This window comes from Mchenga conophoros, linkage group LG18, assembly GCF_057382185.1.
Source record: "Mchenga conophoros isolate Kocher_MC1m ecotype Shallow Benthic linkage group LG18, M_conophoros_male_GT1.1, whole genome shotgun sequence".
In the NCBI taxonomy this organism is placed as follows: Eukaryota; Metazoa; Chordata; class Actinopteri; order Cichliformes; family Cichlidae; genus Mchenga; species Mchenga conophoros.
In genome coordinates, this window is record NC_140543.1 from 6307955 (window position 1) to 6324758 (window position 16804).

General features: G+C 43.1%; 1 protein-coding gene across 8 annotated transcripts in view; it reads left to right on the forward strand.

The window, feature by feature from the left end:
• LOC146553084 (disco-interacting protein 2 homolog C) overlaps positions 1–16804 on the forward strand; it is a 199788-nt gene that overhangs the window by 90553 nt on the left and 92431 nt on the right. Inside the window, exon 1 of one of the 8 annotated variants that reach the window (XM_085255370.1) lies at positions 4482–4539. The exons of the other annotated variants lie outside the window; for them this stretch is intronic. Within the exon in view, the coding sequence (XP_085111496.1) occupies positions 4533–4539 (7 nt within the window). The 5' untranslated portion in view covers positions 4482–4532. Of the gene's footprint in view, positions 1–4481; positions 4540–16804 lie in introns of those variants that run through there. 8 annotated transcript variants of the gene reach the window in all.

Genomic DNA, 16804 nt, shown 5'->3' on the forward strand with positions numbered 1-16804 from the left:
CGCACCGGCTCCCCTGATAACGCAGCACTTTGTAGGTTATCGACAGGCAGAGGTCTGCGCTGAAGTGATCTCTATCAGATCTTTCCAGCGATGGGCCACAGACTTTTTCACATGCCAGCTCAGATCAGGTTATATCTTTAATCCTTCTTTTACCTGAAGGGCTTTCAAGATGTTTCTTTCTTCACTGCAGATGTGGTTCGTGATGGATTTGGAGATTATTTGTCATCATTTTTAGCTCGGACAAAGAGACAGAGGGCAGCATGGAGCAACGTTCATGCTGGGAGGGAGGAGAGAGATCGTCTTTTATTTTGACACGCAGGTTGTCGAGCTGTTTTTTTTTTTTTTTTTTTTTTACAGGAAACTGAATCCCTACCAGCATTTGGACTGTTGCTAATCTTCTGACCTCAGAAAGCGCGATGAAACAAGCTTATGAAATATAATATTTTAACAGTTTTACAGTGTGTTATAAAGCATTTATAAACAGTTTATACCCAGGTACCACTTGCCTTCCTGTTTAGCGATTCGTCATGGATGTATAGTCAGAAACAAATTAACAGTTATAAATTTGCCTGCAGCTATGCAGTAGTACTGTGCAGTAATTTAAAATGCATTAAGGCATTTTTTGTGTTACTGGTTTGAAATTTAATCTCGAGTTGGTGCACTCGTGTCGATACACTTCGTATGCAGCGCTGCATAAAAATACAGACTAAATCAGAGCAAACGTAAAATCAAAAAATAAAATAAATGCATCAGCAATGTTTCAGAAACTGATGAAATTTTAAACAGGCAAAAACACATGAAGTCTGGACTCCCACTCCATCTTTGGAGGCTTCTTTTCTCGAGCAGGTAGAAATTTGAGGTATTTTTTTCATGTCAGAGTGACGAGCAGCATTTCAGATCCCACACGTCAGTTAATCAGTTATCGAGCGATGCTAATGGATAAATTAAGCTTAGACCGAGCGCCAAAACCAAAGGAGGTACTTTTGACTGGACCTCGGAGCTTCCCCACTGCTATCAGACTCTTGAACAGCTGATTTATTTTAACAGCAATAATAATTTTTGCACATCAGGTCATCTCACATATCAAACCAGCATATTAAGCTCATAGCTCCTTTGCACATAAATATATTTAACACTTCAACTTATTTTTTTGTTTCCACTTATTATTAATGCTTTTTCTTTGCACACGTGACAATAAACACTTTGAATCTTTGGAGCTTCTGCAGTTTTTGCTCCTTTCTTCTCAGGATCTACGGCTCATTGTCAGCCGAGTGTGTGAATCTGAGGAGGCTTCAATTGGACTCCATGATCGGTGTGAACTCCAGGCCTTTTGTCCTCTTAGCACCATCACTGTGATGAATCAAGGGGCCACTATTTAAACCTGTTCTAGTTTTGTTGGTTACATTGTTTGTTAAAGCTGATAAAAGTGTGTGATCTGCGGTTCCTGCAGCAGAGGTGAGAGGGAGGTTTATAACGGAGTGAGTGACTGAGTACGTGCATCATTTATGTGTTTATCAGAAATCCAACTGTCACCATCTCAGCCCTGAAGGTAAATATCGTCTGACGGCCGGCTCGACTTGAAGCACAGGTGCAAGCTTGTGCGTTTATGTGCACGAAGAGACGCCGGCAGTGTCAGATATCAAAGGTGATCCTGTTCTATTTTGGGAACCTCTTTTGTAGGCAAATTTTACCGGCTATAGGATCCTGGTCTGTGGCTGACACACACACACACACACACACACACACACACACACACACACACACACACACACACACACACACACAGATCTTTATGCTCAAATGTCTTTAAAAAACATTTTCTCTTACTGTAAAAACAGCTTCCACGTGACATTTGTCCGTGTGTTTCCCTGTTCTATTTAGGGAATCATGACAGCATGCAAATTTGTTCTGGCTGCAGGACCTGCACGCTCTCACTGTACACACAGCTCTCACAACCTGTTTAAACCTGGCATCCTTTAAAAAAAAACAAAACTCTCACATCACCTTTTACTGCTAACTCGAAGCTGCTGGCAGCAGCTGTAGGGAAGCAAGTCTTTCTTTAAACCTGTCCAGGGTTGACACTGACTTACTTAACCTGGGATGTGACCGAGCTCGCTTATTTGTGTACTGCAATCCGATCACAATGCATGCATGCGGCATAGCCAGTGCATTTAAATGGCGGCTGTAAAAAGCAGAAATGACCTCCAGCTTGTTCAGCTGTTCACTAGGTGTTTAAAATCTTACTTTGATTTGCTGCTTAAAGTGAATGTGACTGACTCCTTCGTTATAGTTGTAGCTGCAGCCCCTTGTCATTTCACCTCCTTCCTCCCTTCATGAGAGCTCTCTTCTGACTTGCTTCCACTTGTAAACGAGATTAGAAAAGCAGATACTCATATTAGGGATATCCCATCTCACTGACATCACGCAGAGCCAAGAGCAGAAACAACCTTTAATAAAGTTTGAGAGCAACCTGAAGCCTGAGCCTCATAGGGTCATACTGTGATGTCACAGAGAGACAGAAATGAAGAAAAACCATTATAGGGCCAATCCAATAATCTGTATTATTGTTGAGACATGCTGAACACAAAAATGTGTTTTTGGTTTTTTCTAAATTGATTTGTAACATCCGCTGGGTGCATGTTTCAGATTATGTGTCTTAATCTAGTGTAACGGACATGTGACGATCAGCCTGGGTGATCTACTGAAAAAAGAACAAAAAACGCTGACCTTGTGACCCAAGTCATCCTCAGTGAGTCGGTCCGATCCGGTCACAAGATGCCTGAGCAGGCGGGGGGACTTTCCTCGGACATGTAGGTCAGTTTGCTGGAGTTCGGCGCTGTGAGAAGTCGACCCCTCGGGACAGCAGAGATGACCGTAAACCTTCAGTCTCTCTGTTTTTGGTCTAACTGCAGGAAATGAAGTCACTCCAGAGGATTTGTTTTCCTGGATGATGACTTCATTATTCCGGTTTTATTAAGTTTGCTTTTTCAATGGAAAGCGATTCTACAGCTGTAAAGTCCCGTTTTGTAAAATCTGGATAATCGCACACGATGATGTCCCGTTTTAGAAAATATGTAGACAGTGCCTCGGCTTTGGCCTCTATTTTGAGCGTGGGAATATTCAGATATGTTGGATTTTCCAGTATTATTTTCTTTGCAGCAAGCATACACCAGGGGAACCCCCCAAGCAGAAAGGAATGAGCATGGTGGTCGCTCGTATACAAGAGCAGATGAGGCCAAAATTCCTGATTTTAACACTGTAGCTCTGCACTTCAGAGAATCAGCTGTCAAACAGATGCCCTGGATTTGCTTTTTTATTGAGTTTTGATGGTGGCACTCCTTTTTACTTTTGAACCATGCTGGCTGCTTTATGTGGCGGCTAATGCTAAAAAATTCTCATAAGACAGATTTCAGGGGGACATTTAAGACTATTATAAGTGTTGGGGCCACACTTGTGAATCTTTGAATCGGTGGGTTTTATTTAGTCCCATTTCCCTAAGTGTGAAAAATCTGTTGTGCAGTCTGCCTTCTACAAAAACCCTTTGAAAGAAAAAGCTCACTGAATTTGAGTTCAGTGCTATAAAGGATGCCACCTATGCAGGAATCAATGCCCACCCCCAAATCTGAAATAAATAAAATCACATTTTTTGATAGTTCAGGCTTTTCACTTTGACACAGTCGAATACGTCCAGTTTTCAAACCATACTGAACTGTGCTCTCATGTAAGAAAGGATGTGAATCATTGTTTCAGATTTTCCTGTGAAATTCAGCTCGTTCCAGTTAAAATAAAGATATTTGAGCCAATCATTACAGTAAAAATTGAATCTTCGTTGCCTCTCCTGTGTGCTGGCAGTCGTTGTAACCCCAGGAGAAGTTACGGATCCCGAGTGGTCGAAGGCTCGAGATGTGAGGAAAAACCCGGCAGCAGGAGTGTGTGTGTGTGTGTGTGTGTGTGTGTGTGTGTGTGTGTGTCCTCTCTTACCTCACTGTGAAGTCAGCTGACAAACAGACCAATTTGTTTATGGAGCAGCATGTTTAGGCAGGCAGTGTTGGACTGTACCAACAGGGTAGGGGTGTGTGTCCATACTGTGAAATCAGGTGAAAAGCAGTTTTCTTCCTTCCAGGACTAAAAATGGAGGGTACACGGTGAAGTCATTGTCAGTTCACAGCTGCAGAGTGTGTGTGTGTGTGTGTGTGTGTGTGTGTGTGTGTGTGTGTGTGTGTGTGTGTGTGTGTGTGTTGACAAGAAAAGGCAGCGTCAGTAGCTGAATGTCAGCAGACACCTTCAGCCCTTTGTCTGTGCAGACAAGGTCGACCTGCTTCCTCCTTAAAACTAATAAGCTGCTTGTCTTTGAGTGTGCATGTTAATTGAATGGGTGTGTGTGTGTGCGAGAGAGAGTGTGTGTGTGCTGCCAGTGGGGAATAAGCAACCAGTGTTTCCACACACTGGTCCACAGACGAGGACGGCGGCTCGTCTGAGCGGAGCATGAAGCTCAGTTTGCTGCTGTCAGTTTTTTATTCTTGCTGCCCGAAATGCTCGGTGAGTAGAAGAAAGCTGTGTGTGTGTCTGCGTGTGTGTGGAAGCTGATTTTCTTGATCTAATTATCTTAATTGGAATAAATGTCTGACTTCAGGGTGTTTGTTTTTCTCATTGGTGAATGGCAGGAGTTTGAGTTTTGTGTTTTTAACCACGTGAAACTTTAAAATGAACTTTGCTGTGATCTGAAAGTTTTCGTTTTTCAAAGACAGCAGTGACGATGTAAAGCGCCGTGCGTCTGCTCTGCAGCTTTCCTCGCCGTGTGTGACTGCTGGCCAGCTTGCTTCGGTGCACCTATAACGTCATACGGACTGTTGGCCCTGATTCTGTCGCTGGTACGATAGGCTTTGCACCTGCTTCATGACAAACAAAGAATGTAAATACTGGGCGCTGATGTAACCAAATAGAGGAGATGAGCAGGTTTTTACTCTGAAGAAGCGCTGTGAGCGTATCCAGTGATCGTTACGTGATTATTGCAGTCAAAAGAATTCAGATTATTGTTGATTTTAACTCTTTATCACGCTACGTTCTTTTTTTCCTCTAGAAAATAATTAAATTTGAGTACAAGATGGTGAACTGAGCATAGATGTAGTTCACACAGGCCTCTGAGACGATCTTGTAAGATTTAGGACCGACTATGCTGACTGATCTCAGTGCAGCTACACATCAGCTGATGGCTAACCTGATCCCCTTCTGCAAGGCCAGAGGGAACGCTGTTTAAGATATCTTAAGCCTGCATTATACTCCATTGCAGACATGGACAGCTGGAGGCCCGATGGCTGAGTAATCATTCCTGTTAGTTATTTCACATCAGCTTGAAGTCCATCGCCTGGGAATCCTGTGTAGTTGGTGCATTGTAATGTTAATTGTCCACAATAATATACAAAGTTTACGACCCAGGTGCATCCTAGTGGAAATTATAAGCCCTGCTTTAGTCTGCAGGAAGTTTGTGTACATCTGCAAGCCCCTTCACAACCCACCTCCAACATAACCTCTGTTTTCATGCTGGATCCGACTTAAAAACAAATTTCTTTATGCTGGAAGCTGCTTTGTTTTGTGCTGCGTCTCCCTTCCTTTATTTGTAGTTGAGTCTTTTTGAAGAGCTGAACAGCAGGAAGAACTCTGGGTGTACAATAATATAAAACAAATAATATGAACAAATCAATATTTAGTTATTATCTGGCTGATCAATCAAACTCATTTTCTGTTCTGTTGATTTCAGTCTCTTTCAGCTGATGGTGCAGCTTATTGCACGCTGATAAAGAGCAGTGATAAACTGGTTTGTTGACAGTTGGGATTAAATACGAGATAACCAACCGTAAACCAGGGACAGCAAAGATCTGTTTAGTTTTCTTCTGAAAATGTTGAGAAATCTTCTGCAGAACGTCTCTGAGACACATTCAGGATGTTTTTAAGGTAAATAAAAACCTCCTGTTCTCACAGACTTTGTTACTAACAGTGTTTTTATGGGGGCGACTTCTGTGAGCACTTTGCCGATGGCCTGCTGTTGTTGCTGCTCCTCTCTCCTTAATGACATCAAGGCTTTGCACTCTGTGTTTTACTGCACATGAAGCTGAAACACTATTTGGTCTCAGGGCCTTTGACCATTTTAATCCAGAACAGAGAGATGTGTCAACAAGTCAGACACAGGTGTGATCGCCATTTATGCAACTGTAAGACTGGAGACAGTATCTGAGGTTCTCAGGCCTAACAACCTTTGTCCTCTGATTTTGGGTTTGCAGCACCTTCTGATATTAATTGTTTAGCTGCAAAGGTGCTATTGGAATAAAGCTTACTCCACATTAGTAAGCTGTTTATATGATAGTGGCAGTCACAGAGCAGAAACGGAGCCATTAAAAGCACCTAGAGTTGCATCAGTACTGAGTTAGTACAGGATAGAATCGGAGGTCAGGACAGGTGAAAGCACCGTCGCTGAATTCCCGGGACAGCTCGTCATCTCTGTGGCAAAAAGTTTAGAAATTTGTCACACTCACTGTGGACATTCCCCAGATTCTTGGCTCCGAGTTTCAGGTCTATGCCTTGAGTGCAATACAACCACCAAATCAGATTCCTTGGATGCCTCTGACATCGAATTTCCCAGAGGAACCCACCCGAGAGATTAATAAAGTTCTATCTTATCTTATCTTATCTTTATCTGCATCAGCATCTGGCATATTAGATTTTCCACCATAATGAATTCAATAGAAACATTTTCCTTTTTGCAGGTTACAGTTTTTATTTTTGCAATGATACACAAAACTGGCACAAATTCTGGCTGAAACTCACAAAATGTATCAAATGAACCTGAGATTTGTTTAAAGCCTTTGATGTCATTTTTGCCGCCGATTCCAACTGAAGCAGCAAGTTGTCTTATAATAGTCGTCTTATTAGCAACAGCACCGACGGTTTAATTAACTTTGTATTTGTTAGACGCTTCGGCCCGAGTGAACACCATCTGTACTCGATGAAGGCACGTGTTCCAGACACATTCGTTTCCTTTCTCGTTTCATGCGGTCGAACATAAACTGTAACGGGACTTTCCACCCAGTCCTCCTTATTGTGCGTGTAATGGTTTTGCTGGCACTAGAGTAAGTTTAGCTCTGTTTTTCCACAAGCGCGCAGGACGACCATAAATCATTTTAAACTGCGTCCACTGATTGAAATCCAGCATACATGTATTTGTAATTGTCATGTGCCACGAGGAAGCACGGTTACACGCTCCTTTCTCCAGTTTTATGATGGCCAGAGGAGGAATTTTGTTAATGTAGCACCTTCGTCAAGTTGCGCCACATGTGCTTCGTCTCCGCCTCAGACTGAAGAAGAAGGTGTTGTGTCTGTGCTTACAAGTTTTGCTGTCGAATCTGTTTATTAGGGAAGGAAAACGAACTCTTTTAAACATCACGAGGCACAAACGGGCCAAGAAACTCCCACAGAGCCGCTGTCCGGGGAAAATGTCATAACTGTAAAATGTAGCAAGTCAAAGAATCATAGAGGAGCAGCCTGACACCCGCCAGACTTTCAGGTCGAAGGAGATGGTTTTCTCAGCTCCTTACAGATGAAAACAGCCCAGAGTTTTGTTTTCTCAGCTGACAAAACTCAAGTTTAAAACCATGTAAAGTTTTAATGGTTACCGACACACAGGCTCAAAGTGTGTGTGATTGTACCTGTGTGGAGGTGAGCACTGAATCAGCATGTTGTTACTGTAAACACCTGCTGAATGTGTGTGTGTCTGTGTGTGTGTGTCCTGCCTTCATCCCCGGAGGAGCCCTTGGGCGTTTCCTCCAACTGTTGTTAATGAGTGTTTGTGTGGATTTTCTCTGTGTTTAACTTCCATCATCAGTCATAACCATTGGCAGCGTTTCATAAAAAATAAAAACAACTTTCAAAAGCAGGCACAAATAAAAATGCCCCAATTTAATTATAAAACATTTATTAGTTTTGATTGTTTTTGCTCCACCAGGTCAGTTTTTGGTCCTTTCTTTGAAGGAAGTTAATCGAAGTTGATGTTGTTGCACTTTGCCCTCTATAAGCTGGAGTTTTGCAATGTTAACAGAACAGATTCAGACTAAGCGGCCGTGAGTTCAGTTCACTGAAACCTGCATCTCTGAAAGAGAGCACCAGTGTAAATGATGCTGGTGCTCTTCACCCAACAAGCTTTTTTATTTGTATTCTTGCAGAGATCCAAACATTGATGTTATCTTTATGCATCGATTGTTTTCATTTTGCTTTTACTACAACTGCTGCTGTCAGGCTTGTTGTGACACACACACACAGACGGTTAGCTTTTCCTTGAACATGTGGAAATAATCTGGCTTCAGATAATATTACCTCTTGTGATGTCACTGAAAACGACAAACATGAATTTCATCAGAGGAGCATTCGGAGGATGTTTCCACAGTTGTTGGATGGATCGCACTGATGACTTTGATGACTCTGACTTCCCCTCTGCAGCACCATTGTGATAAAATGTTTCCAAAATATGTAATTTGTGACCGAATGACACTTCCGGCAGCTGAGTGGGCCGACTTCCTGTCGGCTCTTCTAGAATATTGGATTGGTGATTCATTTTGCAGCGTTTGAGATGATCAGAAAGCTTTTTGAATCAGTCAGCATCACGTGGATGTTGAACTTAACACATTTTTTTCTACTTTACAAAAGTTACCCAAAACTTGTGTCGCCTTTTGCTGGGAGTTGTTCTTCACTATTGATTGGCTAAAGCGAGGTTTTGAATGAGGCGAGTAATTTTTTAGTCTTATGGGTTTTATGAGTTTCCATGAAAGTTCCTGCTTTCTTTTAGATTAGATTAGATTAGATAGAACTTTATTAATCCCTCGGGTGGGTTCCTCTGGGAAATTCGATTTCCAAAAAAGCACAGCACCGACAGAAGTTACAGAGTTACAGAATATTATATATATATATATATATATATATATATATATATATAAATACAGAGACAATATAAATAAAATATACGAAGGGGATAAATAGAATAAATAGGAATAAAAAATAAAAATACAAGTGAATTGCACATTTCAAGTATTGAGTCTATTGCACTGTTGACTATTTACAAAAAGTATTGCACAAGGTATTGTACAGTGAGGTGAAGAGGCACTACAGCTTAGTTGTTCCCCCCTCCTTTGTCCTCCTGTTTCCCCTCCCTCTCCCCTCCAGAGAGGAGTTAAACAGTTTGATGGCGTGTGGGACAAAGGAGTTTTTAAGTCTGTTAGTTCTTGTCTTGGGGAGAAGCAACCTGTCACTGAACAGACTCTTCTGGTTGTTTATGGCCGTGTGCAGAGGATGCCCAGCATTGTTCATAATGTCCATCAGTTTCTTTAATGTCCTTTTCTCTGCCACTGTCACCAGAGTGTCCAGCTTCATGCCGACCACAGAGCTAGCCCTCCTGATCAGTTTCTCCAGCCTGGATGAGTCCCTCTTTGCTGTGCTGCTCCCCCAGCACACCACAGCATAGAAAAGTACTCCAGCAACCACTGACTGGTAAAACATCCTCAGGAGCTTCCTGCAGATGTTAAAAGACCTCAGCCTCCTGAGGAAGTACAGTCGGCTTTGGGCTTTTTTATACAGGTGCTCTGTGTTGCATGACCAGTCCAGTTTATTGTCCACCCACAGCCCGAGGTACTTGTACTTGTTGACCATCTCCACCTCCTCCCCCTCTATCTGAACCGGCAGTGGACCTGCTCTAGACCTCCCGAAGTCCACAACCAGTTCCTTAGTCTTTGAGGTGTTGAGTTGCAGGTGGTTTGTGTGACTCCATGCGACAAAGTTCCTCACCAGACTTCTGTACTCCTCTTCCTGATCATCCCAGATACACCCCATGATGGCTGTGTCGTCTGCAAACTTCTGAATATGGCATAATTCAGAGTTGTAGCAGAAGTCAGAGGTGTACAGGGTGAAGAGAAGAGGGGACAGCACAGTTCCCTGTGGTGCTCCTGTGCTGCTGACCACTGTGTCAGACGTGATGTCCTTCAGCCTGACGTACTGTGGTCTGTCGGTGAGGTAGTCGGAGATCCAAGCCACCAGGCAGGGGTCCACCTCCATCCTGTTCAGTTTTTCTTGAAGCATACAGGGCCGGATGGTATTAAAGGCACTGGAAAAGTCAAGAAACAGGATCCTGACCGTGCCTTTTCCCCCATCCAGGTGTGAGTGGGCTCTGTGTAGGAGGTACAGGATGGCATCCTCCACTCCGACACCCGCCTTGTATGCAAACTGTAGTGGGTCCTGGGCATGTTGTACCTGTGGTCGGAGGAGGTTGAGGAAGAGCCGCTCTAGAGTCTTCATAAGATGTGACGTCAGTGCCACCGGTCGGAAGTCATTCAGCTCATTGGGCCGGTTCTTTTTGGGGACCGGGACGATGCAGGATGTCTTCCATAGGGCGGGCACTCTCCCCAGTCGCAGACTGAGGTTGAAGACTCGTTGTAGCGGCTCCCCAAGTTCAGCAGCACACGCCTTAAGCATCCTAGGACACACCTTGTCTGGGCCTGCTGCCTTTCTGGGGCGAAGCTTCCTCAGTTGTCTCCTGACCTGATCCACTGTGACACTAGGAGATGTTTGGGAGGAGGGGAGGGGGGGAGATGTCTTGCTGCTGAGAGAGGGATTGGAGGAGGGGGGTGTCATGGTGTCAGGAAGGGGGGGAAGCGAGGGAGGTAGGAGAGTGGGGATTGGACTCTGTAGTGAAGATGAGGGTGGGGGGGTTGTGGGCTGGTCAAACCTGTTGAAGGAGTTGTTGAGTTCGTTTGCCTTCTCCACAGTCCCCCCCACTGTGCTTTTCTTGGTGTTGTGGCCTGTGATGGTTTTCACACCATTCCAGACCTCCCTCATATTGTTCCTCTCCAACCTCTGCTCCACCTTCCTCCTGTAGGTGTCCTTTGCTTCCCTCAGGCAGCGTTTCTGCCGTTTTTGTTCTATGCATTTGTGCTTGTACTCTGAAACTCTTCTTTCTGTTTGAGAGAGAGAACAAAAAGCTTTTTTTATTAGTCCCCAATGGTCACATGACAGAATTGTTTCTCTATCCTTCCTTTTTTTCCCCCTCGTTCACTTCATCCTGTTCTACTCTACACTAAATATTCCATCTATTCCATATTTTAGTTTTTTATCTCCTTCCTCTCACGCGTCTGTTATCTGTAGCGTTGCAGTGTGGAAACAATAAAATCAACTGTTTCCTTTTTAGGTGCTGGATAGATACACACACACACACACACACACACACACACACACACACACACACACACACACACACACACGCGCTCAGTCTTCCTCTCTTCCCGTTTCTATTTTGTCAGTGTCATTATTTCCCTGCTCTCTCGCTCTCGTGTGTTTTTTCCTGGTCTCTGTTTCTCTTCCATGTTTCCGTCTCTTCTATATCAGCCTCTTCTTTTGTCATGGCTCGGTGTCTCTCTCTCGCTCTCTCTGTCTCACACTGTATATGGTCATGCAGGCTCAGCTGGCTGTTTCTGCACAAACTGACTTGCAGCACTCATCCTTTCACCGCAGGAAGGTGATTCAGCAGATCAAAGTTGTTCTCTGAGGCTGCGATTGAACGCGGAGCACGTTTGACTTTTGCTTTTCGTGAGCAAAAGTGTTTTTGACGTAAACGGGATAGTTTTGTTAAATTCTGCTGTAGCAGCATCAGCTTTTATAGATTTTTCTTGTCCGCCAGATGCTGAACTTAACTGCAGTAATTTGCAGCTAAATCTGTAGGTCCCTGTAAGACGAAACTAGGTGCAGCAGTGGTGGATGATGGTGTCGGGCAGCCTTTCAAGGTGTGGGTTGAGGTCAGAGCTCTGTGGGAGTTATTTAATGTCTTTATGGAGCTGACTTTCTTCTGCAGGACGATTGTTGTGTGGAAACAGGAAAGGGCCAAACACAAACTGTTGAAACTAAGCTGCAAGAACACATTGTCTGAAATATAACTGCACGCTGCAGCTTTAAGATTTCCTTCAACTGGAACTGAAAGACCACCTCAGAGTGAAACTGTCCAGAGTGCTGTGTTTAAAGAAGTCACGGCAAACTCCGCGGTGAGCGCGAGGTCCGTGTCAGACTCTATCACACAGATTTTTACACGTAGTGGAACATGCTAGCCCATCAGTTGCTATGGTGACTTCCGTGGCACCCACACTGTCCTGCAAGTGCGCGAAGGAGTGATTTATACATCGACCACTCAAAGTGCTTGACATCAAGGTCGGGGTTAAGAGCGTGCCAGTCTGATGTCTAGCGGGGAGTCGGGGAGGGCGCTTCCAGCAGTATGTAAATATCTGAGTGTCAATAATTCATAGGCAGCTTATAGTGAGGTTTTACGGCTGTCATCATGCTGCTCCATGCATATTTCAAAACACTGAAGCACTCAGACACAAACACAGGACTGTAGCTGGATTTGTCCCTCGCATGGGGCTGAAACATTGGAAACAAAAGGCCTGCTGTGTGGTCCAACAGTGCTTTCTACCACAGCCTGGTGATAAGGGTGACAACTGTGTAAACGGTACACATTTATGATTAAAGGACTAGATGCAAATTAAGTGATACCAGGTGCTCTTAGCTGTGTCCTTTAATTGGTTTAGTTTTCCTCTGTTACCTTTGCTCTGGCTGGAGGGTAGAGAAGCAAACTTGTGGTAGAAAAGTTTGATTCCCAGACTTTCATTTTCCCTTAGATGATTCTGGGCCATGGGTGCTGTTTGGCAAGAGGTAGCATTAATAATAATGACAGTAATAATGCTAGTATAAATGTGCAGATCCAGACTGACCATGCACAGAAGCTGTTACTGTGTTTATGTGTATTTGGCCTTTGTTTAGTTCATACAGCCAGTTTTTAAAACGGTTACCATGTAAAATCATTTTAATTCCATTGATCAGTCGTCATCATGTCTGTGCTAACTGTTCAATGCGCTGCTCGTGCTGAGCCGTCCTCTGCTCTTGGTGCTTTAGGCGTCTTGAATGTGTAAAGAAGCTGCAGGCTGAAGTACTCGCCCTCTAACATGACGCTGTGCTTTCTGATTGGAGGTAGAGCGCCTTGTGGTCATAAACATTTCCAGAGATGTGTTCTGCAAAACTGTGGAGGTTTCTTTTTCAGATATGGTTTTGGTTTCCAGAGCTCTAATTCTGTTGTTCATTTTTCACATCATCATTAAAGAAAAGCAATAAATCAGCAAATTCATAAAATCTGGATTTTTCTTTTTTGATTGTCCAGTTTATTGTTTTGGTTTTTAATGAACTGAAGGATTGATTGCTTCTTTCTCGTCTGTGTTTAGCCTTTTAGATTTTTGACTCACTCGAGCTAAATGTGAAGCTCTTTGTGTCTGTTTGTGTTTGGAGACAGTTTAAGCTCTCGGGGCTTACACCACCTCACTCCGACCTGTGAAAACATCACCCTAAATCCATTTTGTTCTAACTGAAATAGACAGACAGTGAGACGGAGGGAAGAAGTTACAGAATAGCAGAGCCTGAGTCATCCTTCCTTCCCCTGTGCCTATTTAAAGATCCTCATCCCTCCATCCTCATCATCTGCTTCTTTATTCCTCACCTCAGTCTGAGAAAGGAGGAGGACCTCTCATTCGCTTTTGATCTTGCTTTGGAAGTTTCTGTTTCAGTTTGTCATACGAGTATAACTCTCATCAAGTCAAACGCCTAAGATCGAGGGAGAGGCTAGAAATAATCCTCCAGCTTAGATGAACTTAATTGGAAGAGAAAATATGGCAAAATATCAACTTATTAACTGAAACTGTTGTAAACACAGTTTGAGTGTGTGCCCTGACCTTTGACCTGCTCTGTATACTGTACTTGCATGCACAGGTTTCCTGCACGAGCACTAGCTTGCAGAAAAATAACTTTAATCCTCGCAAAATCAGTAACATAGTTTCAGAGTAATATGATACTTGACTCTAAATTCAGTGTGTTTTGGTGCTGAACAGCACCAACTGCTGGTTGAGGATGAGCATAGTTTCTTGTGTTTTATGGTGTTTTATAGACTTCATGACAAAAACTTATCTCATTATTACTACCTGTCCTTTTTAATCCTTGGTGTCTCATCTTTTTCATTTCTGACCTACTTTAAAAAGGCTCAGAGAGGTGAAAAAATTCTGTATTTCCCCGGAAAACTGAGTCACAGCAGCCATTATAACTCTGTGAAAACTTTTTATTTTATTGTTGTAATCAAAAGAATCACATTCAGCTTCTTTCACAGGCACATTTTAGTGTCTCAGCTGTGTTCATAAGCAAAAGTACGTGTTTTATTATGAGGCTTATGACTGTTTTTTATGTGTGTATGGTTTGTATCTATTTTATTTAATATGTTCCTGCTTGTTATTCATCACTGGGCTTGGTTTCAAATCCAACGTTGTCTTCACAGATTTTTTTGATGTGGTTTGTTATACGTTTAGGAAAAAGCGTGAGTATTCCAACCCGTCACTTCCTTCTTGACTAAAACGGCGCTGGCAGCAATGGCGGCCCCTTCCTGGGCATGATCCTAAAAGCCTGGCACGTCTTTCTTATTTTCCGCGTGTAAACCTGCAGTAACGTGGAAAGTTGCATGAATGCACTGTTTATACAAAACCTGATTGCATTAGACAGCATTTATCTTGCGGTAGTTTAATATACAGCCACAGTGTGTTTGACTCTGTGCCTGACAGAGTGACTGACAGGCTGATGGACCGCCTGTCCGACTGGGTGGATGATTTTTAACACAGAGCTGACTGACATGTTCATTTCACTCGGTCTCCGCTTTGCTGATAAAACTCCAATTAAATCAAGAACATGCTAACTGAGTGTTTGTGTGTCACCTCCTCAACAAGTCAATATCTAAAAGACAAGGTCAGACCTCCTCTGTTTACCCACATGTCTTCACCTCCCTCAGTGTATTTTCCAGTTCCTCTCTCTCAGCAGGGTAGTTGGATCCCCTGCCAGAGATGATAATTATTGCCATGTGCCTTCATGCTACTGAAATCTCTCTCACACACACATACATTGTGCTGACATCATCGCAGATGACGTCTGTGCCCACAGCCGGTTTCTTGATCCCAGCCAGTTACTCACATGTTTGTGCGTTTAAGAAGGATTTGTCAAGTCAGCCACGCAAACCGCTTTTTCTGTGTTCGACAAATCCTCTGCAGGTTTAGCGTCACTCAGGTCTGCTTCGTGCGTCGCTCGCTGCTTGGGAAGCACACTCACCCGATTTTTTTTTTTTTTAAATTATAAATTTTTACTCAGACATCCTCCAGGCAGAGAAATCCTGAAATTGCTCCGCAGCTGATCATTCGGCAGCTACAGTCGTCACAGAAATTCAGAATATGTAAATAGCAGAGCATTTAGTCTGCACGAAGAATGTTTGGTATTTTTAGAGTCCTGCATTTAAAGCAGGGACTGTGACTTTTCTACCCTGATTGGTTTAAAAGAGTGGATGTTCATACTAAACACAGTCAAAAAGAGTGAGAATCTCAGCTTCACACTGCTTTAAACGGCCAGTTTGAGTTTTTTCCCCTCGGTGCACCCGTGGCTCAGAAAGTATGGGGGGGTCATCCAGTCCCACCGTGACATCCACTCACTGATGTGAGAACCACTGGCTCTGCATCATATCACTGCGAGCAGATGTGTTCATTTGATGTGAGCACAGAAGCCCCACCCACTCGCTGTTCAAACCTTCTGCTTGTGAGTGTTAGCCAATCAGGGGTTCACCAGGGCCCCGTATCGGACAAATGCGGATTATTTTGGACTGTGATTCTCATACAGCTGCTGTAGTGGAGCCCAAATGTAACAAAATATGGAGATGGGTGTAATTATTTTTGTTATCGTGCCTTAGAAAACATGTGTTCTGTGACCTGCTTTCTAAAACCACGAAGCACATTGAACATGAGCATTTAATTAACAAAAAGCCACACACTGTAAGAAGTGTGTAACATCACCGAGACAAACTTGCTTGTCAAACACTGCTGCGATGCTCCTTTTTTATATCCCACAGAATGTACAAACGGTACGCGCACAAGTTTGTTGTGGAAGTTCATCCTGAATCTATTCTCCAGCCCTTCCGGTCCTCTCCGTCCTCTTTGCTCCGAACATGTTGAATCCAAATGTCCCTGCAACTGCACACACAGACCTAACTGGAAAATTCCTCTGAAGTCTGCAAGCACCAAAAACTGTCTGGACCTACAATTCATCAAGTCACGTGGACTCTGCAGACTCGTAGAGAGCCTGCTTGTCATGCATAAAGCAAATATTTTAATTAGACGTTTGCATCCCGTAAAAACATTTTATCATATTTTAAGTTGATTCACCTCAGGCAAACACATGCATTTTTCATCCACTTGCTATTTTGCTTGTATAACATGGCTTCTTGCAGACTAGTGGAAAGAAAATCTCCAAAATACACATTTAGGTTTTATTTCACTGAATTTTGTTGCTTGTTTCTACACGTTTGATAGATACTGCTTCATTTTCAATATTGAACATAATATTTCAGAAAACTAACAAGACAACAAAATCGTTTTTCTTGTAAAAGTTATCAACTAGTAAGCTTGATTCAGAACCGGATTTACAAAGTCTTTTATCCCAAACAGCGCGATGGAAACCGACTCTTTCTGGCTGTTGACATAGTTTTTTGTTTATAGGGTAAAACCGTTTGATTCTAATATGTCAGCTAAATGAAATCTTCAGGTTTTTGTAAATTAGCACATATTCAGTGCATATTTAAAACTGATGCTTAAGAAAATGGAAACAAATATCAAAAACAATATAAAGAACATCAGCTGGCCTCAGCTCCCATAGACGC